Here is a 27175-nt window from a genome sequence, read left to right as displayed (position 1 = left end):
TATGACGCTCCCTTCCTCCCTTCCTCCCTCCTCGCTCCTCGTTCCTCCCTCCTCGCTAACCGCCGCGGCAGAGTTTCCTGCAGAGTTTCCCCGGTTGAGGGACAGGAACTCCCGGCTCGCCCTGCCCCCTCCTCCGTGATCACAACACCGCCCGAGGAAAGGGGGAACGGAGAGAGAAGAGAAGAGAAGAGAGGAAACTGAACCGAACTTCGAGGCCTGACTTCCAGAATCCCTCCGGACTTCTCCTCGGACCGTCCCGGGAACATGGCGCTTTAGTCGGGCTCTCAACTGCTGCTCACAAGTTTTCCTCGCGAACCAACAAACTCTTGGTGAGTAGAAGTGAGCGTTCGGATCAAAGCCTAAAGTTCACAGATAGAGTTCACAGCTCCGGGATCAGATTTATTCATGAGGAACCTCCAGCAGGACAGCGGCTCGAGGCTCTGGGCAGGCCGCGAGCAGCGCCTCCTCTCGGGCCACGACACACGGCCGCGAGCCCTGGAGCTCAGGTACTAGTACTACTGCTGAGGTACAAGTACTACACGGAGGTACTAGCACTGGTGCCGAGGTGTAGTACTACACGGAGGTACTAGTGCTTAGGTAGTAGTACGAGTACTGAGGTACTCGTACTTTTTCTGAAGTACTACTTCTGAGGTACTAGTAATAGTGCTGAGGTACGAGTACTACACTGAGGTACGAGTACTACACTGAGGTACGAGTACTACTGCTGAGGTACGAGTACTAGTACTAAGGTAGAAGTACTAACACTTGAATATAACTACTACCTCTGAGGTACTAGTACATACCAATGAGATACAAGTACTACCCCTGAGGTGACAAGTACTACTACTGGAGTAGAAGTACTACCCCAAAGGTACAACCTCAGTACTACCTAAGTACAACCACAGAAAAAAATAAGTGCTACTAGTGAGGTACAAGTACTACCACTGAAGTAGAAGTGCTACCACTGTTACATGTTGGAGCTGTTTCAAAGTAGAAGTACTAGTGGTAGATGTTGGAGTACTCAAAGCTGTACTAAAGTAGAAGTACTACCACTGTTATACATTGGAGTACTTGGAGCTTTACTGAAGTAGAAGTACTACTACTGTACATGTTGAAGTATTCAGAGCTGTACTGAATTAGAAGTACTACCACTGGTAAATGTTAGAGTACTTAGAGCTTTACTGAAGTATAAATACTACCACTAGTAAATGTTTACGGACGTCTCCATCTTGATTTTTGCAACCAACAGGAAGTGAGCACAGTGACAGAGAAAGCCGTGTATTGTCTCTGGTGCCTGTCAATCACAAGGTAGCCCCGCCCAAAAGGGTTGTATAGAAGTCTAGAAAATGATGTTCACCTTTAATTTGGCGGCTGTATGGCGTCACTGATCCTCTTTATCTGGTAAAGACATTCAAAAAGATTTAGAACAATTAAAAACAATTAATATTGTTAATAATTATTTAAATGGTCAATGGCAACAACAATAAGTCAACTTTCCTACTCACAAGTTGCTTAAAAATATCGTTTGATTTCATAAACGGACAAATATTCTATTAAATATTCATGTTTTCTGAATCGTATTTGAACTAAATGTTTTGTTGTTGTTTAATTGTGACTATTAGCAGTTTAACATTGTACCAAACGACCCATACAACACACAACGATGACTTTAACACAAACCCCCTCTTTTATAAAAGTGTTCAGCTTGAGAAGCCCATCTCAACAGATCTTTATTCTGTCATCACAGTGGCGGTGATCAGCTTCCATACTTATTCATTCAACGTGTGTGTTGCTGAAGCTTCAGCTGCTGAGTCCATCAGGAGTTTCTCACTTTATCCGTAGTGCAATACTTTTAGTCGACTGCTATCGGGGTTAGCTCGGAGGACGCAAGTGAAGGGAGGAACGAGGGAAGAGAAAAGAAAGAAGGAGGGAGGGAAGGAGGATAGATGAGATGATACTGAAAGTTAAACCAAATCTGTGCTGCTGGTTTTTCTTCTGTGGTGAATCTCATCTATAAGGATGCTCCAAAGCCAAGTTAGAAAACATGACCTAGTGTGTGTGTGTGAGTGTGTGAGTGTGAGAGAGTGTGTGAGTGTGAGAGAGTGTGTGAGTGTGAGAGAGTGTGTGAGTGTGAGAGAGTGTGTGTGACAGCGGTGAAGTCACTGAAAAGTGGTTTTACGTTTTCTTTTATCGGACCTGTGAGCTGTTGTGTGCAATGTTGGGCAATGTTTTAATTCTTAAAGTGACAGTACACATGTTTAGACTTCACCGCAGCAGATGTTCTGTGTTCTAGACTCCTGACAGAATGTCCTCCAGGTTAAGTGAACGCTACATGTAGAACATGTCCACCTCTTCACCTCTGACTGGACTGAAGCTGTTCTCTCTGCTCTCACACCAGACTCCATTCACTAAAACACTGATTTAAGCTCTCGGAGCTCAGGAGCTGCTGCTCTGCTGCTGCATCACCTGCTGCTGGGTTTGACTTGTTCAGAGACTTTAAAGAACCTGAACTAACTCTTTAAATCACTTTAAAGTCTCTGAACAAGTCAAACCCAGCAGCAGGTGATGCAGCAGCAGAGCAGCAGCTCCTGAGCTCTGAGAGCTTAAATCAGTGTTTTAGTGAATGGAGTCCGGTGTGGTTCTTATGGCGTCTAAAAGAGGACTTAAGCTCTTAATGTGAGTGTTGTTGTGTAGCGTCAACATTTCCACTCTCGAGACTCATTTTAGTTCACTAACCATGTTGTGACATCCTGAGGAACGAATGTTTTCACACCTCTGAAGGAGGAGGAGGAGCTTCCTTCAGGGTGGAGTCACGTGACCCCACGCTGACCAATCACAGCCCGGCTCTCACTGCTGCCGCTATGTTTAGTTGATTTCTGCTGAAATGACATTTGAACATTGATTGCCACCAGACCTGACCTGAGCTCAGGAAACAAGCAAATATGACTAATTAACTAATTATTGATCACTGATGAACAGATACAGATCATTTTGATGTTGTGCTTTGCTTTGGGCTTTAATAGTATAACAAATATTTGTGTGTGTGTGTGTGTGGGTGTGCTTTAAAGTCATTCCTGTTTGTGTATTTCTGGATCCACCTGTGAGCTGAAAGCGCTGAGAGTGTTTGCCCTCAGCCTGTAAGCTCCTTACTGTGTAATCACACACACACACACACACACACACACACACACACACACACACACACACCTCCTCTAGTGTGTCCTCTGGTGAGAGCAGACATCTGAACAGGAACTGTGCACCAGAGGATCACCAACAGGTTCCTCTTTTCTGTGTGTGTGTGTGTGTGTGTGTGTCTCTCAGAGTGACTTTGTGTTTCTAGTCTTCTCGCCCTGTACTTCTTGTAGTTTCTGTACTTCTTGTAGTTTCTATTGTTCTTGTAGTTTCTGTTCTTCTTGTAGTTTATGTACTTAGTTGTGTTGTTGTTGTACTTCCTGTAGTACATGTGTTGTGTTTGTTGGTGTCTCATTGGGAGTCTCTCTGCAGGTCTCAGCTGGTCACATGACCTGGTCACATGACCTGGTCTGACACCTCGTTTCCTCTTCAGTGGCCTTGCAGTCAGTCTTCTTCTCTTCTTCCTTCCCTCTTTTAAAACAACAGTATTTCACAACTGGCCGCTTCTATTTTTACCTCCTCTCTTCTGTGACTTCTTACTTTTTGTGTATAAGTATCCTCATCAAACCTCCACTGACCTCCAGCAGAGAACGTTCTTCCACTCATTAAAACGGGTCACCAGGTGTGTTGTTGTTGTTCTGGATCCGTCTGCAGGCCGGTCGCTGTGACCTCTGACCTCAGGTCACGCCTTTGTGCCGCCGGCGCGGTGCTTTGTGTTGACCGCCTCAGTTCTGACCGCACAAGGTTTCAGGATTGTTGTCTGTCAGCAGCGTGAGAATGTAGAGAACACACACTGATGGAGAACACACACTGATGGAGAACACACACTGATGGAGAACACGCACTGATGGAGAACACACACTGATGCAGAACACACACTGATGCAGAACACACACTGATGCAGAACACACACTGATGCAGAACACACACTGATGCAGAACACACACTGATGGAGAACACACACTGATGGAGAACACACACTGATGCAGAACACACACTGATGCAGAACACACACTGATGCAGAACACACACTGATGGAGAACACACACTGATGGAGAACACACACTGATGGAGAACACACACTGATGGAGAACACACACTGATGCAGAACACACACTGATGGAGAACACACACTGATGGAGAACACACACTGATGGAGAACACACACTGGACGTTAGGAAAAAAGGTTAGGAGGGAAGAACGGTTAGGAAATAAGGAAAGGAAGGACGTGTCCTGACTCTACATGTTTTGTGTTTTTTAAATTTATTTTTCTTCCTGGAATTGGTTCCATAAGACATAACCCTGATGCATGCTGGGAGCTGCAGAGCGGAGCAGAGAGCAACATGTATCAACAACGACAACATTGTTGCGTTAATGTTCTGTTGTTGTTCCTTCACACCAGAGTAGCTCCGTGTTCTTGGTGTTATCGCTCCAGTGAGAGTCAGTAGATAGCCAGGACGTGGCTAACCCACGTTAGCTCCATGAGGTGTTTGTTAGCCTGGATGTGGCTAACCCACGTTAGCTCCATGAGGTGTTTGTTAGCCTGGATGTGGCTAACCCACGTTAGCTCCATGAGGTGTTTGTTAGCCTGTGAACAAACACCTCATGGAGCTAACGTGGGTTAGCCACATGGCTAACCCACGTTAGCTCCATGAGGTGTTTGTTAGCCTGGATGTGGCTAACCCACGTTAGCTCCATGAGGTGTTTGTTCACTCCGTCAGTGTGAGGGAACCTTGTAAGCGTCTCTCAGATGGGAGCTTGACACAGGAAGCTGCTTTAAGCCACAAAGAGGAACCTGAAGCTCTGAGGTTCTGCTCACAGCTTCAGGTTCCTCGTCTGTGTCGTAAAGCAGCTCATCATTACAGCTGGTTCATGGTACCGTGTTCCTCTGGTGTGGAGGAACCGCAGATGTCTGCTCCCTGAACTCCAGTTACCTAGAACATAAAACACACCACGATTATACTGTTCTGTGTGTGATGAAGAGCTTTATTGTGTCTGATGAAGAGTTTTCTGTCCTTCAGACTAGTAACGTGGTTCTTGTCCTTTCTCCATGGTGACCTTGGACAGTTGGGGTTCTATGAGTCCTGTTCATAGTTCTATGAGTCCTGTTCATAGTTCTATGAGTCCTGTTCAGGGTTCTATGAGTCCTGTTCATGGTTCTATGAGTCCTGTTCATGGTTCCATGAGTCCTGTTCATGGTTCCAGGAGTCTTGTTCATGGTTCCATGAGTCCTGTTCATGGTTCCATGAGTCCTGTTCATGGTTCCATGAGTCCTGTTCCCTGCAGTAACCCTGTCCTCCCTCCAGCCGCATGGCGTCCACGGTGACCTTGGAGGACGCCCTCTCCAACGTGGACCTGCTGGAGGAGCTGCCGCTGCCGGACCAGCAGCCATGCATCGAGCCGCTGCCGTCCTCCGTCATGTTCCAGGTGGGTGAGGGGTTATTCTGGGATGGATCCCGTCAATAAACAAAGTAGAAGCACCTCCATTAGAGATCAATAATGTTTGTGCCCGTTATTTAATCCATCAACCTTTCTAACTGATCAATCGTCCTGTACATGAGCTCCTGCGGGTCTGAACATACACCGTCTCCTCATTAAAGGGCTTCGACCACAATCTGCTGTTGGTTTCTTTAAAGCTGCATTAAAACATCAACGTGTCAGTTCACTGGTTCTCCAGACAGGAAGTCAACTTATTGATCAACACAATGTTTCCTGTGTCACAACATGTGTTTTAGCTGTTTTGTACCCGTTACCTGTTGTCTACCTGTTGTCTTCTTGTTGTCTACCTGTTGTCTTCTTGTTGTCTACCTGTTGTCTTCTTGTTGTCTACCTGTTGTCTACCTGTTGTCTACCTGTTGTCTACCTGTTGTCTTCTTGTTGTCTACCTGTTGTCTACCTGCTGTCTTCTTGTTGTCTACCTGTTGTCTACCTGTTGTCTTCTTGTTGTCTACCTGTTGTCTTCTTGTTGTCTACCTGTTGTCTACCTGTTGTCTTCTTGTTGTCTACCTGTTGTCTTCTTGTTGTCTACCTGTTGTCTACCTGTTGTCTACCTGTTGTCTTCTTGTTGTCTACCTGTTGTCTTCTTGTTGTCTACCTGTTGTCTACCTGTTGTCTACCTGTTGTCTTCTTGTTGTCTACCTGTTGTCTACCTGTTGTCTTCTTGTTGTCTACCTGTTGTCTACCTGTTGTCTACTTGTTGTCTACTTGTTGTCTACCTGTTGTCTACCTGTTGTCTACCTGTTGTCTACTTGTTGTCTACCTGTTGTCTACCTGTTGTCTTCTTGTTGTCTACCTGTTGTCTACCTGTTGTCTTCTTGTTGTCTTCTTGTTGTCTACCTGTTGTCTTCTTGTTGTCTTCTTGTTGTCTACCTGTTGTCTTCTTGTTGTCTACCTGTTGTCTACCTGTTGTCTACCTGTTGTCTACCTGTTGTCTTCTTGTTGTCTACCTGTTGTCTTCTTGTTGTCTACCTGTTGTCTTCTTGTTGTCTACCTGTTGTCTTCTTGTTGTCTACCTGTTGTCTACCTGTTGTCTTCTTGTTGTCTACCTGTTGTCTACCTGTTGTCTACCTGTTGTCTACCTGTTGTCTCCATGGTAACCTTCTCTCCGTCTCTCTGCAGCCAAACTTCAACACCAACTTTGAGGATCGCAATGCGTTCGTCACCGGCATCGCCCGATACATCGAGCAGGCCACGGTCCACTCCAGCATGGTACACTGGGCTGTTCAGTCTGACCAGCAGGGCTACTGGGAGCACTGGGAGCACTGGGAGCACTGGGAGCACTGGGAGCACTGGGAGCACTGGGAGCACTGGGGCTTTGTGTCTATTGGTGCTGTGACTCAAACAGCAGAAATGTGACTGTTTTCTCTTTTGTAACCAGAACGTGATGTTGGAGGAGGGGCAGGAGTACGCCATCATGCTGTACACCTGGAGGAGCTGCTCACGGGCCATACCACAGGTAACCACTGACCACAGGTAACCACTGACCACAGGTAACTACTGACCACAGGTAACTACTGACCACAGGTAACTACTGACCACAGGTAACCACTGACCACAGGTAACCACTGACCACAGGTAACTACTGACCACAGGTAACCACTGACCACAGGTAACTACTGACCACAGGTAACCACTGACCACAGGTAACCACTGACCACAGGTAACTACTGACCACAGGTAACTACTGACCACAGGTAACCACTGACATCACAGGTAACCACTGACCACAGGTAACCACTGACCACAGGTAACTACTGACCACAGGTATCCTAACGGTCCTTCCTCTCCTTGCTTCCTAACCTTCCCTCCTTCCCTCCCTCCCTCCTCAGGTGAAGTGCAACGAGCAGCCCAACAGGGTGGAGATCTATGAGAAGACGGTGGAGGTTCTGGAGCCAGAAGTCACCAAGCTGATGAACTTCATGTACTTCCAGGTGATTCAGCTTCAGGGAAGACGGTTTGATCTGTCCAATCACAGGAGCCTAACCTCCTCTCCCCCTCTCTCCCCCCCCCCCCCCCCCCCCTCCCTCCAGCGCACGGCGATCGACCGGTTCTGTGGCGAGGTCCGGCGTCTCTGCCACACGGAGCGCAGGAAGGACTTTGTGTCCGAGGCGTACCTGCTGACGCTCGGGAAGTTCATCAACATGTTCGCCGTGCTGGACGAGCTGAAGAACATGAAGTGCAGCGTGAAGAACGACCACTCCGCCTACAAGCGGTACGCTCGCCACACGCAGCCACACGCAGCCACACGCAGCCACACGCAGCCACACGCAGCCACACGCAGCCACACGCAGCGGCCACTAGAGGGCAGCGGCCACTAGAGGGCAGCGGCCACTAGAGGGCAGCGGCCACTAGAGGGCAGCGGCCACTAGAGGGCAGCGGCCACTAGAGGGCAGCGTATGAACACGTGTTGGACTGTAGAAAGAGTGCCGTTGGCTCGAGTCCCGGCCTCACCCCTCGGCTTAAGCTTTGTTTACGCTCCACTGGGCACGGAGCTCGGCGCTGCAGATGGTGCGCCAGCTTTTATTCTCTCTGCTCAGAGAACAGAGCCGCTCAGAGATATGAAGTCAGACTGAAGCAGGAACCCGTGAAGCAACCTCCACTATACAACTATAAACTACTTCATCACCTGTAAACGAACCCTCTAGGGAAACATGTCACGTATTAAATGTGTTATAAAGAAACTAAAAGATTAAATATCCTGTAAAATATTAGTTTTGATGATAAATATTTACTCACATGGAGATTATTAACACTTCCTGTTCGTAAAGACGCTGACGCTAGTTGTTCTTCACTAACTTTACCTGACGTCACCTGCACTGAAACACGTAGTTAGCTATTCTGCTAACTCTTAGTTTATGTTTTATGCAAATAGTTTTCTCTCCTGTGTTTATAACTTACGGACAGAACAATAAATAAATAGGATAAAAACATGAACAAAAGCATTAGTTTTATCCCAGGTGACATACCTTTACATTCTTTATATTATAATAACATGTGAGAGTGAAGACATGAGTGCTTGTAGTTCTCTTAAAGGAGCGGCGCTGCAGCCCCTTGTGGGCAGAACGAGCATTACATGTCTCTGTGCTTCGTTGAGCGCTGCACTTCCTGGTTGTCTCCTCAGAGCCGCTCAGTTCCTCAGGAAGATGTCGGAGCCGTCGTCCATCCAGGAGTCCCAGAACCTCTCCATGTTCCTGGCCAACCACAACAAGATCACTCAGGTCTGTAAACAAGACCCACAGGTTCATGATGAGCATGGAGAACCTGGGACAGGACAGAACATGTGGTTTAAAGTCAAGAACATGTGGTTTAAAGTCAAGAACATGGGGTTTAAAGTCAAGAACATGTGGTTTAAAGTCAAGAACATGTGGTTTAAAGTCAAGAACATGTGGTTTAAAGGCAAGAACATGTGGTTTAAAGTCAAGAACATGTGGTTTAAAGGCAAGAACATGTGGTTTAAAGGCAAGAACATGGGGTTTAAAGTCAAGAACATGGGGTTTAAAGTCAAGAACATGTGGTTTAAAGTCATAGAGCCACTGGTCAGAATGTGTGTGAACCCTGTGTATAAGAAGTGAATGAATGAGTGAGTGAATGAATGAGTGAATCTACCTCCCCGTGTCTCTGCAGTCGCTGCAGCAGCAGCTGGAGGTCATCAACGGCTACGAGGAGCTGCTGGCCGACATCGTCAACCTGTGTGTGGAATACTACGACGACAAGATGTACCTCACACCCAACGAGAAGCACACACTGCTCAAGGTGCTGCAGACACACACTGCTACACACTAAAGAACACACACTGCTACACACTGCTACACACTGCTATGTATATCTCTATATCCCTGTGTCCCGGCAGGTGATGGGCTTCGGCTTGTACCTGATGGACGGGAACAGCAGCAACATCTACAAGCTGGACGCCAAGAAGAGGATCAACCTCACCAAGATAGACAAGTTCTTCAAGGTGAGAGGAGAACACTCACCCTGTCACGGGGCAGAACACTCACCCTGTCACGGGGCAGAACACTCACCCTGTCACGGGGCAGAACACTCACCCTGTCACGGGTTAGAACACTCACCCTGTCACGGGTTAGAACACTCACCCTGTCACGGGTTAGAACACTCACCCTGTCACGGGTTAGAACACTAACCCTGTCACGCGTTAGAACACTCACCCTGTCACGGGTTAGAACACTCACCCTGTCACGCGTTAGAACACTCACCCTGTCACGCGTTAGAACACTCACCCTGTCACGGGTTAGAACACTCACCCTGTCACGCGTTAGAACACTCACCCTGTCACGGGTTAGAACACTCACCCTGTCACGCGTTAGAACACTCACCCTGTCACGGGTTAGAACACTCACCCTGTCACGCGTTAGAACACTCACCCTGTCACGCGTTAGAACACTCACCCTGTCACGGGTTAGAACACTCACCCTGTCACGCGTTAGAACACTCACCCTGTCACGGGTTAGAACACTCACCCTGTCACGCGTTAGAACACTCACCCTGTCACGGGTTAGAACACTCACCCTGTCACGCGTTAGAACACTCACCCTGTCACGGGGCAGAACACTCACCCTGTCACGGGTTAGAACACTCACCCTGTCACGCGTCCACTCACCTGATGGAACCTTATTGATCCTCATCAGCTGCAGATCCTCTGACCAATTAATCAATGATTAGTAACGTTTGGATCCGTTGTTATTTTTCATTATTTATAATTTGTAATCATTTGAATTGTCTGTTTTTTAGCTGATGAAGTACAGTTTAAACTTTAACTGTGTGTGTGTGTGTGTGTGTGTGTGTGTGTGTGTGTGTGTGTGTGTGTGTGTGTGTGTGTGTGTGTGTGTGTGTGTGTGTGTGAGAGCAGCAGCTGCAGGTGGTTCCTCTGTTTGGAGACATGCAGATCGAGCTGTCGCGCTACATCAAGACCAGCGCTCACTTTGAGGAGAACAAGTCCAGGTGAGAGAGAGACACACACACACAGTGACACACACACACACAGTGACACACACACACACAGTGACACACACACACACGGACCTCTTCTAAACCTTCATCATTATTGTACTTGTTTCTATTTATTCTTTGTTTTTACTTTAACTACTTGAACCTTCTCCTCCTCGTCTTCTCTTGGTTTGTCTCCTCCTCTTCCTCCTCTTCCTCTTCCTCCTCCCCCCCCCCCCCACACTCCCCCTGCAGGTGGACCTGCACCTCTATCTCCAGCAGTCCTCAGTACAACATCTGTGAGCAGATGCTTCAGATCCGTGACGATCACATGCGCTTCATCTCTGAGCTCGCTCGCTACAGCAACAGTGAGGTAGAGAGACGCCGTGTTGCACGACTCAGACTCCTTCCTGACACGCCGGCGCTTCGTTCTGTTGGGATTTAACGTGTTGGCGTGTTCCCGTGTGTCCGTGTCCAGGTGGTCACCGGGTCGGGCCGCCAGGAGGCCCAGAAGACGGACTCTGAGTACAGGAAGCTGTTTGACTTGTCCCTGCAGGGCATCCAGCTGCTGTCCCAGTGGAGCGCCCACGTCATGGAAGTGGTGAGGACTCACCTGAATATATAAATATATATATATTTATATATACACATCATCTGTAACCTGGCGTTCCTCCTGGTCTCTCCAGTACTCCTGGAAACTGGTCCACCCGACCGACAAGTACTCCAACAAGGAATGTCCCGACAACGCCGAGGAGTACGAGCGCGCCACCAGATACAACTACACCTGCGAGGAGAAGTTCGCGCTGGTGGAGGTCAGTGATGACATCATCCTCCTCCTCCTGCTCCTCCTCCTCCTCCTCCTTCTCCTCCTCCTCCTCCTCATGCTCCGTGGTTAACGGTGGCTCCGCCTGCAGGTGATGGCGATGATCAAGGGGCTGCAGGTGCTGATGGGCCGCATGGAGAGCGTGTTCAACCACGCCATCCGGCACACCATCTACTCCGCCCTGCAGGACTTCGCTCAGGTGACGCTGCGCGACCCGCTGAGGCAGGCCATCAAGAAGAAGAAGAACGTGATCCAGAGGTGAGGGGGCGTGAGGGGGCGTCGCCCGGTAGCGGGGGCGGGGCACGAGTGAACTTCTTCTTTCCCTCCGCAGCGTCTTGCAGGCCATCAGGAAGACGGTGTGTGACTGGGAGGCGGGACGCGAGCCGCACAACGACCCGGCGCTGCGCGGGGAGAAAGACCCAAAAGGAGGGTTCGACATCAAAGTACCTCGCAGAGCCGTGGGACCCTCCAGCACACAGGTGAGTCTGTAGCGCACAGGTGAGTCTGTAGCGCACAGGTGAGTCTGTAGCGCACAGGTGAGTCTGTAGCACACAGGTGAGTCTGTAGCACACAGGTGAGTCTGTAGCGCACAGGTGAGTCTGTAGCGCACAGGTGAGTCTGTAGCGCACAGGTGAGTCTGTAGCACACAGGTGGGTTTTAGCACACAGGTGAGTCTGTAGCACACAGGTGGGTTTTAGCACACAGGTGAACTCGAGTCATGGTTCACGGTGTGTTTCATCATGTTTTAATTAGTTGTTATTAGCGTCCCTCCGTTGCATAAACCAACAGATTTATCAGATTAGAGCTCCGGCCAGCAGCTAATCTGTCCTCCAGGTGCTGGACGGGTTTATCTCCTGAGCCGACACAGAGAGGTCAGAGGACGTGTAGAGGTCACCTGAGCGTGACGAGATGGAGACAGGATGATGATTAAATGAGCTTTTTAACATGATGTCATTGTGACATGGTGTCACAATGACATCATGACGTAGTGACATAGTGACATAACTCCATGACGTCATTGATCAGCTCTACATGGTGAGGACGATGCTGGAGTCGCTCATAGCGGATAAGAGCGGCTCTAAGAAGACTCTGCGCAGCGGCCTGGAGGGCCCGACCATCCTGGACATCGAGCGCTTCCACCGCGAGTCCTTCTTCTACACACACCTGCTGAACTTCAGTGGTGAGGAACTAAGTCATGGGTTCATCACCCAATGATACCTTAAGTCATGGGTTCATCATCTATTAATTAATGCTTTAAGTCATGGGTTCATCACCCAATGATGCCTTAAGTCATGGGTTCATCATCTATTAATTAATGCTTTAAGTCATGGGTTCATCATCTATTAATTAATGCTTTAAGTCATGGGTTCATCATCTATTAATTAATGCTTTAAGTCATGGGTTCATCATCTATTAATTAATGCTTTAAGTCATGGGTTCATCACCCAATGATGCCTTAAGTCATGGGTTCATCACCCAATGATGCCTTAAGTCATGGGTTCATCACCCAATGATGCCTTAAGTCATGGGTTCATCATCTATTAATTAATGCTTTAAGTCATGGGTTCATCATCTATTAATTAATGCTTTAAGTCATGGGTTCATCACCCAATGATGCCTTAAGTCATGGGTTCATAACCTAATAACTAATATTGAGTCTGCTCCTGCTCAGAGACCCTGCAGCAGTGCTGTGATCTATCCCAGCTCTGGTTCAGGGAGTTCTTCCTGGAGCTCACGATGGGTCGCAGGATCCAGTTCCCCATCGAGATGTCGATGCCCTGGATCCTCACGGACCACATCCTGGAGACCAAGGAGGCGTCCATGATGGAGTGAGGCTCTCTTCTTCTTCTGGGAACCACATGAACATGAAGCAGAGACTCTGACATTAATCCTGTTTTGTTTCTTCCCATCTTGCGTTTTTAAAAAAGGACTTTGGGTAAAACAGAATCCTAAAAAATGGGATTAACCCTAAATGTTGTCATGCGAGTTTTAAATCTCTCCTGCAGGATTATGCAGCAGCGAGGCAGGTTTAATCCATTAAGCACTGCGGCAGGAATCATAAGTGCTGTATTTCTTCTCCTGTAATTCAACCATCTGGATGTTTAATATCCTCGGTAATCATTTCAGGAACACAAATTATTAAGTCAGTTTATGAAGCTGAATAATAATTAATAAGCTCTGAAGTAAATTATCTATTTTCAGCACGTGAACCAAATATAAAGGCCTCAACTTTATGTTTAATTTCTAAACAAAATAAAAAACATGTATGGAGAGCAAACATTCACCTGTAATGTTAGATGAAAGAGCAAATTAAACATGCAATGAAGTTATTGTTGGTTGGTTCTAACAGAAATAAAGATGAAACCACTTTTTACAAACTCTTCAATCTGAAATCAAGAACAGTTTTGTATCATCGCTGTTTTAAAGACAAGAAGTATCTAATAATCTGAAGAACATGACGGACACGACCACATACATAGAAAACATCCTCCCACCTGCTGACGATGCCACGCCTTCCCCACAGAGCGTCCTAACACACCTGTGCTCTGCAGGTATGTGCTGTACCCTCTGGACCTGTACAACGACAGCGCCCACTACGCGCTCACCAAGTTCAAGAAGCAGTTCCTCTACGACGAGATCGAGGCCGAGGTAACCCGTCCTGTCTGGACCAGCTTTCATATATACATCTATATATATATATATATATATATATATATATATATATATATATATATATATATATATATATATATATATATATATATATATATAGATATCTATATATATAGATATCTATATATATAGATATCTATATATATAGATATCTATATATATAGATATAGATATATAGATATATATATATATAGATATATATATATATATATATATATAGATATATAGATATATAGATATATATATATATAGATAGATATGTTGAGTAATTTAAATAACAAAGAGCATCTTTTGTTGGCAGATGGTTTCTTCCTCGTTGAGTTGAATGTTGATGTGAGCCTCTGTTGTCGTTGTTGTTGTTGTTGTTGTCGTTGTCGTCGTCTCAGGTGAACTTGTGCTTCGACCAGTTCGTGTACAAGCTGGCGGATCAGATATTCGCCTACTACAAGATCCTGGCAGGAAGGTCGGTGCAACGTTTCATACAAAAGAAAATGTTGTGATTTGGGTTAAAATAACTTTATCAACACATTTGTAAAGTAACAGATGAAAGTTTGAAGATTCTGTCGAACGTTTCCACTTTAAACAACAAATTAACTTTTCATACAATAAGTTGCATTAATTTCCTGCTAACGCAACACTTCCTGCTGCAGCTTCTCTCTGAAAGCATTTCACTGGAGAGCCTTCAGATAAAATGATCCTTTATTGATCGTGCAGGGGAAGTTGAGGGATTACAGCAGCCGTGCACACAAAGTAAAACAAATAATCTAAATAATCAGCAAGGAAGAATACAAGAGCAATAATAAATATACAGACTTTTACTGTGAAGTAGTCACAGGAGCTTATTAACTTTTGTTTTGGTGTGTTTATAAAAAAGAATGAAGAAGGTTACGGATGTAACTCTGGTTCTACGCGTGTGGCTCCTCTTGTGCGTCTCTGTTCCTTCAGCCTCCTGCTGGACAAACGCCTGAGAGCCGACTGCAAGAACCAAGGCGCCAACATCCCGTGGCCGGCCTCCAACCGCTACGAGACGCTGCTGAAGCAGCGCCACGTCCAGGTAAGGTGTCGTTAAGCCCCGCCCCTCTCCTCGCCGCCCTGCGGGCGTCTGGCTGACCGGTGCGTTGTGGCCCCGCAGCTTCTGGGCCGCTCCATCGACCTGAACCGACTCATCACGCAGAGGATCTCCGCCGCGCTCTACAAGTCTCTGGAGCTCGCCATCAACCGCTTCGAGAGCGAGGACCTCACCTCCATCATGGTGCGCGTCTCCCCGCCGCTACGGTCCGTTACACGCCGCGGCCGTGGTTTCTAATGTGTGTGTGTGTGTGTGTGTGTGTTGTCAAAAGGAGCTGGAAGGCCTGCTGGACATCAACCGCATGACGCACAAGCTGCTCAGTAAGTTCCTGACGCTGGACAGCATGGACGCCATGTTCCGCGAGGCCAACCACAACGTGTCGGCGCCGTACGGCCGCATCACGCTGCACGTCTTCTGGGAGCTCAACTACGACTTCCTGCCCAACTACTGCTACAACGGCTCCACCAACAGGTCCGCCACCGCTGTGACGCTGACGCTGTGACGCTGTGACGCTGTGACGCTGTGTCGCTGTGACGCTGTGTCGCTGATGCTGAGACGCTGTGACGCTGACGCTCTGACGCTGTGGCGCTGTGACGCTGTGACGCTGACGCTGTGGCGCTGTGACGCTGTGGCGCTGTGACGCTGTGACGCTGACGCTGTGACGCTGTGACGCTGACGCTGTGACGCTGACGCTGTGACGCTGTGACGCTGTGGCGCTGTGACGCTGTGACGCTGTGACGCTGTGACGCTGGCGCTGTGACGCTGTGACGCTGTGACGCTGGCGCTGTGACGCTGTGACGCTGTGACGCTGTGGCGCTGTGACGCTGTGGCGCTGTGACGCTGTGACGCTGTGACGCTGTGACGCTGTGGCGCTGTGACGCTGACGCTGTGACGCTGTGACGCTGTGACGCTGTGGCGCTGACGCTGTGACGCTGTGACGCTGACGCTCTGGCGCTGTGACGCTGACGCTGTGACGCTGTGGCGCTGTGACGCTGACGCTGTGACGCTGTGACGCTGTGACGCTGTGGCGCTGACGCTGTGACGCTGTGACGCTGACGCTCTGGCGCTGTGACGCTGACGCTGTGACGCTGTGGCGCTGTGACGCTGACGCTGTGGCGCTGTGGCGCTGTGACGCTGTGACGCTGTGACGCTGTGGCGCTGTGACGCTGACGCTGTGACGCTGTGACGCTGACGCTCTGACGCTGACGCTGTGACGCTGTGGCGCTGTGACTGTGACGCTGTGACGCTGTGACGCTGACGCTGTGACGCTGTGACGCTGACGCTGTGACGCTGTGACGCTGACGCTGTGGCGCTGTGACGCTGACGCTGTGACGCTGTGACGCTGACGCTGTGACGCTGTGACGCTGTGGCGCTGTGACTGTGACGCTGTGACGCTGTGACGCTGTGACGCTGACGCTCTGACGCTGTGACGCTGACGCTGTGACGCTGTGACGCTGACGCTGTGACGCTGACGCTGTGACGCTGTGACGCTGACGCTCTGACGCTGTGACGCTGTGACGCTGTGGCGCTGTGACTGTGACGCTGTGACGCTGACGCTCTGACGCTGTGACGCTGACGCTGTGACGCTGTGGCGCTGTGACGCTGTGGCGCTGTGACGCTGTGACGCTGTGGCGCTGTGACGCTGTGGCGCTGTGACGCTGGCGCTGTGATGCTGTGGCGCTGTGACGCTGTGACGCTGACGCTGTGACGCTGTGGCGCTGTGGCGCTGACGCTGTGACGCTGTGACGCTGACGCTGTGGCGCTGTGACGCTGTGGCGCTGACGCTGTGACGCTGTGACGCTGACGCTGTGACGCTGTGGCGCTGTGACGCTGTGGCGCTGTGACGCTGACGCTGTGACGCTGTGGCGCTGTGACGCTGTGGCGCTGTGACGCTGACGCTGTGACGCTGTGGCGCTGTGACGCTGACGCTGTGACGCTGTGGCGCTGTGGCGCTGTGGCGCTGTGACGCTGACACGCTGTGACGCTGTGGCGCTGTGACGCTGTGACGCTGTGACGCTGTGACGCTGTGGCGCTGTGACGCTGACGCTGTGACGCTGTGACGCTGTGACGCTGTGGCGCTGACGCTGTGACGCTGTGACGCTGACGCTCTGGCGCTGTGACGCTGACGCTGTGACGCTGTGGCGCTGTGACGCTGACGCTGTGACGCTGTGACGCTGTGACGCTGTGGCGCTGACGCTGTGACGCTGTGACGCTGACGCTCTGGCGCTGTGACGCTGACGCTGTGACGCTGTGGCGCTGTGACGCTGACGCTGTGGCGCTGTGGCGCTGTGACGCTGTGACGCTGTGACGCTGTGGCGCTGTGACGCTGACGCTGTGACGCTGTGACGCTGACGCTCTGACGCTGACGCTGTGACGCTGTGGCGCTGTGACTGTGACGCTGTGACGCTGTGACGCTGACGCTGTGACGCTGTGACGCTGACGCTGTGACGCTGTGACGCTGACGCTGTGGCGCTGTGACGCTGACGCTGTGACGCTGTGACGCTGACGCTGTGACGCTGTGACGCTGTGGCGCTGTGACTGTGACGCTGTGACGCTGTGACGCTGTGACGCTGACGCTCTGACGCTGTGACGCTGACGCTGTGACGCTGTGACGCTGACGCTGTGACGCTGACGCTGTGACGCTGTGACGCTGACGCTCTGACGCTGTGACGCTGTGACGCTGTGGCGCTGTGACTGTGACGCTGTGACGCTGACGCTCTGACGCTGTGACGCTGACGCTGTGACGCTGTGGCGCTGTGACGCTGTGGCGCTGTGACGCTGTGACGCTGTGGCGCTGTGACGCTGTGGCGCTGTGACGCTGGCGCTGTGATGCTGTGGCGCTGTGACGCTGTGACGCTGACGCTGTGACGCTGTGGCGCTGTGGCGCTGACGCTGTGACGCTGTGACGCTGACGCTGTGGCGCTGTGACGCTGTGGCGCTGACGCTGTGACGCTGTGACGCTGACGCTGTGACGCTGTGGCGCTGTGACGCTGTGGCGCTGTGACGCTGACGCTGTGACGCTGTGGCGCTGTGACGCTGTGGCGCTGTGACGCTGACGCTGTGACGCTGTGGCGCTGTGACGCTGACGCTGTGACGCTGTGGCGCTGTGGCGCTGTGGCGCTGTGACGCTGACACGCTGTGACGCTGTGGCGCTGTGACGCTGTGGCGCTGTGACGCTGACGCTGTGACGCTGTGGCGCTGTGACGCTGACGCTGTGACGCTGTGGCGCTGTGGCGCTGTGACGCTGTGGCGCTGTGACGCTGACGCTGTGACCTCAGTGCTGATGCTGAGTGTGTGTCTGTGTGTGTGTGTGTGTGTGTTGCAGGTTTGTGCGCACCGTGCTGCCGTTCTCTCAGGAGTTCCAGAGGGACAAGCCGCCCAACGCCCAGCCGCAGTACCTGTACGGGTCAAAGGTCAGGACGCTTCTCTCACAGCTTTACTTTGTTCTCTTGGACTGCAGCAGGAAGTCAGGACAAGAGGAATGTCTACACACACACACACACACACACACACACACACACACACACACACACACACACACCAAGTCACATCATATTTTCTGCATGTGTTGGTTGCCATGAAGGCTCTCCAGACTGAACCTCTCGTTCAGTTACGTGTCAATAAAAATACATCACGATGGGAAAAATATGAAAGTACTTAAAATGAGGTAAACGTAAGAAAAACAAATTTACAAGAGAAACGTTGAGAGGAAATAAATAAGTGATGATATTCAGTTTGAAACAGTTTCCTCAGCAACACAAACAGGATTCATGGAGGAAAAGTATGAAGCTGAGATGAGCTTAAATGAATTGATTGAGTTCGTTCACATTTCAATACGCAACGAATGAAAAGACTTCTACAGAGAACTAATGTTCCTCTCATGTCACTCCAAATGAATACGACAACTTACATTTAATGAAAAGAGTTGGCTTGATTGTAATGAATTAGGAAGTAAAAAGTAATGATCTGTCTTTCTAAAATCTTCAGACTTGTTTTAAATCCGTGAATGTCTGACAGTGAGGAGAGTCGTCGTGTCGGTTTCCAGAGCAAGAATAAATCAGTTGGTTTCTCTGCGACACCTTCGGGCTCGGCGGCGGCCACCAGCAGCTCGGGGAACAATGCTGCGCTGACCTCAATCCGGCCGCTTCACACGGGCTCGCTGCCAGACAGCTTAGCGAGCGTCCTCAGCTCGTGGTCTTGGGTGATGGCGTGCTTGCCGCTGGCCTCGCTGGCGCGCCGCGGCGCCGCGTACAGGCGGCCGGACCCGGACGTGCCTCTGCGGGAGGAGCCGGCGGCGGCGCGGCAGCCGTCGGGCACGGAGCACACGGCGTGCAGGCAGCCCCACAGCAGGATGCCGGCGATCACCAGCAGCAGCACGCAGCAGGTCAGCCAGGCGGCCGCGGCCAGCTCCCAGCCCGCCCGCTCGTGCCCCTCGCCGCTGTCGCTCGGCGTGCTGAACACCTGGCACTGGTCTCGCACCGGGTTGGCCGCCTGGCACGTCACGCACAGGAAGTAGGCGGTCTGGGGCAGCAGGTTGGCGAGGTGCGCGCTGGTCTGGCTGACGGGGATGCGCTCCTCGTGCAGGAAGCTCTTGCGCTTGTAGCCCATCAGCAGGCTGTTCCAGTTGGGGTCGTACATGACGCTGTAGAAGGTGTCCAGGCAGCCGGGGGACGGCGGCCAGCTCACGCGCGCCGAGGTGGCGGACACGTTGTAGACCGCGACCCCCATGATGCAATGCGGTCAGTCGCTACAGCCTTTGGAGAGGGAGAGAGAGACGTTATGATCAGTGTGTTACGATACGCTCGGTACGATACGGTTAGTACGATGCGATACAGTCAGTACGATATGGTCAGTACGATACGGTCAGTACGATACGATACAGTCAGTACGATACGATACGGTCAGTACGATACGGTCAGTACGATACGGTCAGTACGATACGATACAGTCAGTACGATACGATACAGTCAGTACGATACGATACAGTCAGTACGATACGATACAGTCAGTACGATACGGTCAGTACGATACGATACAGTCAGTACGATACGATACAGTCAGTACGATACGATACAGTCAGTACGATACAGTCAGTACGATACGATACGGTCAGTACGATACGATACAGTCAGTACGATACGATACAGACAGTACGATACGATACGGTCAGTACGATACGGTCAGTACGATACGATACAGTCAGTACGATACGATACAGTCAGTACGATACGGTCAGTACGATACGATACGGTCAGTACGATACGGTCAGTACGATACGATACAGTCAGTACGATACGATACAGTCAGTACGATACGGTCAGTACGATACGATACAGTCAGTACGATACGATACAGTCAGTACGATACGATACAGTCAGTACGATACAGTCAGTACGATACGATACGGTCAGTACGATACGATACGGTCAGTACGATACGGTCAGTACGATACGATACAGTCAGTACGATACGGTCAGTACGATACGGTCAGTACGATACGATACAGTCAGTACGATACGGTCAGTACGATACGGTCAGTTCGATACAGTCAGTACGATACGATACAGTCAGTACGATACGGTCCAGTCAGTACGATACGGTCAGTACGATACAGTCAGTACGATACGGTCAGTACGATACGGTCAGTACGATACGGTCAGTACGATACGGTCAGTACGATACAGTCAGTACGATACAGTCAGTACGATACGATACAGTCAGTACGATACGGTCAGTACGATACGATACAGTCAGTACGATACGATACAGTCAGTACGATACAGTCAGTACGATACGGTCAGTACGATACGATGCGGTCAGTACGATACGATACGGTCAGTACGATACGATACAGTCGGTACGATACGATACGGTCAGTACGATACGGTTAGTACGATACAGTCAGTACGATACGGTTAGTACGATACGATACGGTCAGTACGATACGGTTAGTACGATACGGTCAGTACGATACGGTTAGTACGATACGATACAGTCAGTACGATACGATGCAGTCAGTACGATACGATACGGTCAGTACGATACGGTCAGTACGATACGATACGGTCAGTACGATACGATACAGTCAGTACGATGCGATACAGTCAGTACGATACGATACGGTCAGTACGATACGGTCAGTACGATACGATACGGTCAGTACGATACGATACAGTCAGTACGATACGGTCAGTACGATACGATACGGTCAGTACGATACGATACAGTCAGTACGATACGATACAGTCAGTACGATACGGTCAGTACGATACGATACGGTCAGTACGATACAGTCAGTACGATACGATACAGTCAGTACGATACGATACAGTCAGTACGATACGATACAGTCAGTACGATACGGTCAGTACGATACGATACGGTCAGTACGATACAGTCAGTACGATACGATACAGTCAGTACGATACGATACAGTCAGTACGATACGGTCAGTACGATACGATACGGTCAGTACGATACGGTCAGTACGATACGATACAGTCAGTACGATACGGTCAGTACGATACGATACGGTCAGTACGATACAGTCAGTACGATCCGATACAGTCAGGACGATACGGTCCTGCATGGTGTCATGGCCGCCCGGCCCATCACACAAAAGCATAACAAGTGAAAGAAGAATATTGGAGGATAATGAGCGTCGTATGGAGGATTATCTGACTGAGACGCCCAGATGTTCAGCATCATGACATCACAGGCTCATCACCTGCTGCAGGACCGGAGGTGATGAGCTCTGAGTCAGCGGTGATGCTCATGTATTAAAACTATAGAGTACAGAACGATAGCTGGTCTGACACAAGAAGACTTTCTCCTGAAACTGTCACGATGGAAGAGTTCATCCTCAGTGTTTCTGATTTGCATGAAACTAAATTAATTCTCCTTGTTCAAAAACAAGGAGAATTCAAAGAACGCCGTATTTTTAAAACAGCATTTCTCAACAAAGAAAACTTTCAGATACTATCGCAATAGTTAAGAACTAATCATTTTAGCACTAATAAAATCCCTCTTAGCACTAATAAAATGCATCTTTGCAGATGTTTTCTGGCGCGTCAGCAGTAAAACACGATGATCTGATGACCTGAGAATATTTAGTTTTCGTCCATTCAAAGTGAAACTTACCAGAGAAACACAGCCGGCGCGTTGAGCGTCTGTTCAGATCTAATCACTCATCTCTGCTGCTTACAGACAGACTGCAGAGAGACAGACAGACTGCAGAGAGACAGACAGACTGCAGAGAGACAGACAGACTGCAGAGAGACAGACAGACTGCAGAGAGACAGACAGACTGCTGACAGACAGACAGACTGCAGAGAGACAGACAGACTGCAGAGAGACAGACAGACTGCAGAGAGACAGACAGACTGCTGACAGACAGACAGACTGCTGACAGACAGACTGCAGAGAGACAGACAGACTGCAGAAAGACAGACTGCAGAGAGACAGACTGCAGAGAGACAGACTGCAGAGAGACAGACTGCAGAGAGACAGACAGCAGAGAGACAGACAGACAGCAGAGAGACAGACAGACAGCAGAGAGACAGACAGACAGCAGAGAGACAGACAGACTGCAGAGAGACAGACAGACTGCAGAGAGACAGACAGACTGCAGAAAGACAGACTGCAGAGATACAGACTGCAGAGAGACAGACTGCAGAGAGACAGACAGCAGACAGACAGACTGCAGAGAGACAGACTGTCTCTGTCTCTCTTGTGCAGCTGGATTAGAGCGGCAGCATCGGGGGAGGAGCTGAAATCTGGATGTTAGAAAAGAGAGCATTGTGGGTCATAATATCTATAAAAATAATAAATACATAATTTAAGAAAATAAGTAATAATATTTAAATAAATAAATACATTTAAAATACACAAATAATACTGTCTATTAATAATAAAATTTAAGTAAATAAATGCTGATATTTAAAAAACAAGTGCATAACATAATAATAAACAAAATATGTAAACACCTTCAAAAAATAAATGTGAATATATAATTATATGCAACTGCATCAATTAAAAATGCATGTATTTCAACAAATAACTATATGTAAATAAATTCAAATAACTCCATATTTGCATGAGACCAGCCTGCAGGACCTAAGTGAACAGATGCAACAGGCTCTCTGCTGCCCCCTCAGGAAGGAAGAGGCTATTTATTATTCTGCTGCACGCCACAAGTCAGGATGGTTATTCATGAATAAAGAGTAATAAACTGTTTATTATTAGTGTTAAAAGTAAATTGTATTCATAGATATCCTCTTCCTCCTCCTCCTCCTCTTCCCCCCCCCCCCCCCCTGCAGACCCTGAACCTGGCCTACAGCAGCATCTTCAGCGCCTACAGGAACTTCGTTGGTCCTCCTCACATCAAGGTCATGTGCCGGCTGCTGGGCTACCAGGGCATCGCCGTGGTGATGGAGGAGCTGCTGAAGGTGGTGAAGAGCCTGGTGAGGACGACGACGTCATGGTTTTACTCTCTCTGACGGGCCTTGAACGCACCACGTGGGACAAAGCAACAGCTGAACAGAAGCTGAGAACTGAGACGATGTTTTATAAAAAAACAACTTTCTAACAGAGAAACTCTCTGAAAGTACTTTAGTTTCCTCTCAGTTGTTGTTGTTGTTGTTGTTGTTGTTGAGCGTCTGCTCACCGCTCGTCTCTCTGCAGCTTCAGGGAACCATCATGCAGTACGTGAAGACGCTGATGGAGGTGATGCCCAAGATCTGCAGGCTGCCGCGCCACGAGTACGGATCCCCAGGTGAGGCCAGCGGGACCAGAGCTTATGGATTATTAATACCTGAGCTTATGGATTATTAATACCTGAGCTTATGGATTATTAATACCAGAGCTTATGGAATATTAGATAATCACACAGGTTTAATGTTTAATACCTCACGCATGTTTCATATGTTTCATATTAATAGCTCACACAGGTTGCAGTGACAGTTTAATCTCAAATGATTCCTCTCTCCATCATTTTAATGTGTAATATTTAACGAGCTGCAGGAATAATATCGTAATATTACAAAATGTTGAATATTTAAGACAAAATGTGTTTTAAATGATATTTAGTCATTTAGATAAAGTGTCGCTGCAGAGACTTTAATATTCACACCGGTTTCCATCATCAGAGACCAGCTAGCGTTAGCGTCGTTAGCTCGTCTCTGGGCTCCTCATACAGGACGTGGAGCTGCTCTCATTGTTTGTTTGTTTGTTTGTTTGTTTGCTTGTTTGCTTGCAGGCATCCTGGAGTTCTTCCACCACCAGCTGAAGGACATCGTGGAGTACGCAGAGCTCAAGACCGTCTGCTTCCAGAACCTGAGGGAGGTCGGCAACGCCATGCTGTTCTGCCTGCTGAGCGAGCAGAGCCTGGTACGCCACTTCCTGTCTGTCTGTCTGTCTGTCTGTCTGTCTGTCTGTCTGTCTGCCTGCCTGCCTGCCTGCCTGCCTGCCTGCCTGCCTGTCTGCCTGTCTGTCTGCCTGCCTGTCTGCCTGTCTGCCTGCCTGCCTGTCTGTCCGTCAGTCCTTCAGGTTCAGGTTCTGACCTGTCGTCTTCCTCTCCCTCAGTCTCAGGAGGAAGTGTGTGACCTGCTGCACGCCGCCCCGTTCCAGAACATCCTGCCCAGAGTCCACGTGAAAGGTGAACCAGGAGGTCGTCTGTTCTCTACACCACGTGCTGAAGCTGAGGGGCAGAGAGTGTTGACAACAACAACAACAACAACAACAACAACAATATCTCTCCTCTCTGTGCAGAGGGGGAACGTCTGGACGCCAAGATGAAGCGCCTGGAGTCCAAATACACGGCCCTGCACCTGGTTCCACTGATAGAACGTCTGGGAACCCCACAGGTACAACAGACTTCTATACAACCAGAGGAGTCGCCCCTGGTGGTCAGGAGAGAGAATGCAGCTTTAACAGATGAAGCATAGACTTCTATACAACCAGAGGAGTCGCCCCTGGTGGTCAGGAGAGAGAGTGCAGCTTTAACACATGAAGCATAGACTTCTATACAACCAGAGGAGTCGCCCCTGGTGGTCAGGAGAGAGAATGCAGCTTCAACACATGAAGCATAGACTTCTATACAACCTCTGGCTTCTCTTTCAGCAAATAGCCATAGCTCGTGAGGGCGACCTCCTCACCAAGGAGCGTCTGTGTTGTGGTCTCTCGATGTTCGAGGTCATCTTAACGCGCGTTCGTGGTTTCCTCGACGACCCCATCTGGCGTGGCCCGCTGCCTAGCAACGGCGTGATGCACGTAGACGAGTGTGTCGAGTTCCACCGACTCTGGAGCGCCATGCAGTTTGTTTACTGCATCCCGGTGGGCGCGCACGAGTTCACTGTGGAGTGAGTGCACACACACACACACACACACACACACACACACACACACACACACACACACACACACAGAATGGAAAAGACGTGTTGACTCTTCGCCCTGCGTCTGGTCTTGCAGGCAGTGCTTCGGGGACGGGCTCCACTGGGCCGGCTGCATGATCATCTCCCTGCTGGGTCAACACCGACGCTTCGACATCCTGGACTTCAGCTACCACCTGCTGAAGGTGCAGAAGCACGACGGCAAGGACGAGGTCATCAAGAGCGTGGTGAGCAGTGGAGCCCCTAGTGGACACCAGGAGAACTACATGTGTTGTCTCTGTAATACAGCAGTGATGCCCCTGGTGGACACCAGGAGAACAACATGTATTATCTCTGTAATACAGCAGTGATGCCCCTAGTGGACACCAGGAGAACTACATGTGTTGTCTCTGTAATACAGCAGTGATGCCCCTGGTGGACACCAGGAGAACAACATGTATTATCTCTATAATACAGCAGTGATGCCCCTAGTGGACACCAGGAGAACAACATGTATTATCTCTGTAATACAGCAGCGATGCCCCTAGTGGACACCAGGAGAACAACATGTATTATCTCTATAATACAGCAGTGATGCCCCTAGTGGACACCAGGAGAACAACATGTATTATCTCTGTAATACAGCAGCGATGCCCCTAGTGGACACCAGGAGAACAACATGTATTATCTCTGTAATACAGCAGTGATGCCCCTAGTGGACACCAGGAGAATTACATGTATTATCTCTGTAATACAGCAGTGATGCCCCTAGTGGACACCAGGAGAACTACATGTATTATCTCTGTAATACAGCAGTGATGCCTCTAGTGGACACCAGGAGAACTACATGTGTTGTCTCTGTAATACAGCAGTGATGCCCCTAGTGGACACCAGGAGAACAACATGTATTATCTCTATAATACAGCAGTGATGCCCCTAGTGGACACCAGGAGAACTACATGTATTATCTCTGTAATACAGCAGTAATGCCCCTAGTGGACACCAGGAGAATAACATGTATTATCTCTATAATACAGCAGTGATGCCTCTAGTGGACACCAGGAGAACTACATGTGTTGTCTCTGTAATACAGGAGTGTTTTCTTTGTTTCCTTCCAGCCTCTGAAGAAGATGGTCGACAGGATCCGTAAGTTCCAGATCATCAACAACGAGGTGTTCTCCATCCTGAACAAGTACCTGAAGTCGGGCGACGGGGAGAACATGCCGGTGGAACACGTGCGCTGCTTCCAGCCGCCGATCCACCAGTCGCTCGCCAGCAGCTGAGGCGGCGACGCTCCGGGTCTCGAACCCGTGACCTGAGCCCCGCCGGGCCACATTCCTCTCAGAATTATGTTTTTGTATTCACTTTGTGCCTTATCAGAAATATGAATATAGATATTCCCCCTTTTTTTGGATGAACTATTATGTTTTGTACGTAGGGAGGTGAAATTAGTTTTATCAGACGAGTATTTAAGGGTTTCTGCAGTGGTGGAATGTTAAAGGTGGACGGGGAACTTTATTTGAGGTGTTTTCTATATCGTTGACGCGTGCATGCTGAACGTTTCAGAGATGAACAAGTAACAACATCATCATTCATGTTAAGCATTTATTCACTGTGCCTTTGTGTTTTTAATCATTTTAATTCAATAAATATGTAACAAATCTG

At 49.4% G+C, this 27175-nt stretch overlaps 2 protein-coding genes across 4 annotated transcripts; one reads left to right on the top strand and one right to left on the bottom strand.

Moving 5' to 3' along the window:
• The first annotated feature begins 53 nt into the window (after positions 1 to 53).
• On the top strand, positions 54 to 27175 carry cyfip1 (cytoplasmic FMR1 interacting protein 1). 3 transcript variants are annotated; one of them, XM_068592898.1, is made up of 31 exons: positions 54 to 329; positions 5439 to 5559; positions 6751 to 6840; positions 7010 to 7087; positions 7461 to 7562; positions 7662 to 7843; positions 8753 to 8849; positions 9256 to 9384; positions 9482 to 9586; positions 10499 to 10590; positions 10831 to 10948; positions 11054 to 11176; positions 11262 to 11387; positions 11490 to 11656; positions 11730 to 11877; positions 12425 to 12578; positions 13071 to 13227; positions 13951 to 14047; positions 14458 to 14534; positions 15017 to 15125; positions 15204 to 15323; positions 15412 to 15611; positions 18466 to 18553; positions 23459 to 23602; positions 23823 to 23913; positions 24397 to 24527; positions 24723 to 24795; positions 24909 to 25003; positions 25260 to 25498; positions 25611 to 25758; positions 26629 to 27175. In XM_068592898.1, exons 2-31 carry the CDS (start codon positions 5443 to 5445, stop codon positions 26791 to 26793), a joined length of 3762 nt encoding a protein of 1253 aa, XP_068448999.1. In that variant the 5' UTR covers positions 54 to 329; positions 5439 to 5442; the 3' UTR covers positions 26794 to 27175. The 3 variants fall into 3 exon arrangements, with proteins under 3 accessions (XP_068448999.1, XP_068449000.1, XP_068449001.1); XM_068592899.1 differs by lacking the exons at positions 54 to 329; positions 5439 to 5559; positions 6751 to 6840; ... (10 more) ...; positions 11490 to 11656; positions 11730 to 11877 and adding an exon at positions 11885 to 12048 and having other exon boundaries at positions 12104 to 12578; XM_068592900.1 differs by lacking the exons at positions 54 to 329; positions 5439 to 5559; positions 6751 to 6840; ... (10 more) ...; positions 11490 to 11656; positions 11730 to 11877 and adding an exon at positions 11913 to 11972 and having other exon boundaries at positions 12104 to 12578.
• LOC137795574 (fibronectin type III domain-containing protein 9) lies at positions 19287 to 19868 on the bottom strand. The gene has a single exon (XM_068593125.1). It carries the CDS (start codon positions 19866 to 19868, stop codon positions 19287 to 19289), a length of 582 nt encoding a protein of 193 aa, XP_068449226.1.

Source organism: Clinocottus analis, unplaced genomic scaffold (assembly GCF_023055335.1).
Source record: "Clinocottus analis isolate CAN_PGR_092001 unplaced genomic scaffold, fCliAna1.0.p SCAF_28, whole genome shotgun sequence".
NCBI lineage: Eukaryota > Metazoa > Chordata > Actinopteri > Perciformes > Cottidae > Clinocottus > Clinocottus analis.
Note: the sequence above shows the minus strand (reverse complement) of the source record. Positions and strands in the feature narration are given on the sequence as shown.

What these genes read in the sequence shown, in the direction of transcription:
- cyfip1 (XM_068592898.1), top strand. Translation starts at nt 5,443, where the DNA reads ATGGCGTCCACGGTGACCTTGGAGGACGCCCTCTCCAACGTGGACCTG. An exon ending in TGGGACCCTCCAGCACACAG is followed by an intron (nt 11,878 to 12,424) that starts GTGAGTCTGTAG and finishes GTCATTGATCAG; the next exon opens with CTCTACATGGTGAGGACGAT. An exon ending in TGAAGCAGCGCCACGTCCAG is followed by an intron (nt 15,126 to 15,203) that starts GTAAGGTGTCGT and finishes GTGGCCCCGCAG; the next exon opens with CTTCTGGGCCGCTCCATCGA.
- LOC137795574 (XM_068593125.1), bottom strand. Translation starts at nt 19,868, where the DNA reads ATGGGGGTCGCGGTCTACAACGTGTCCGCCACCTCGGCGCGCGTGAGC.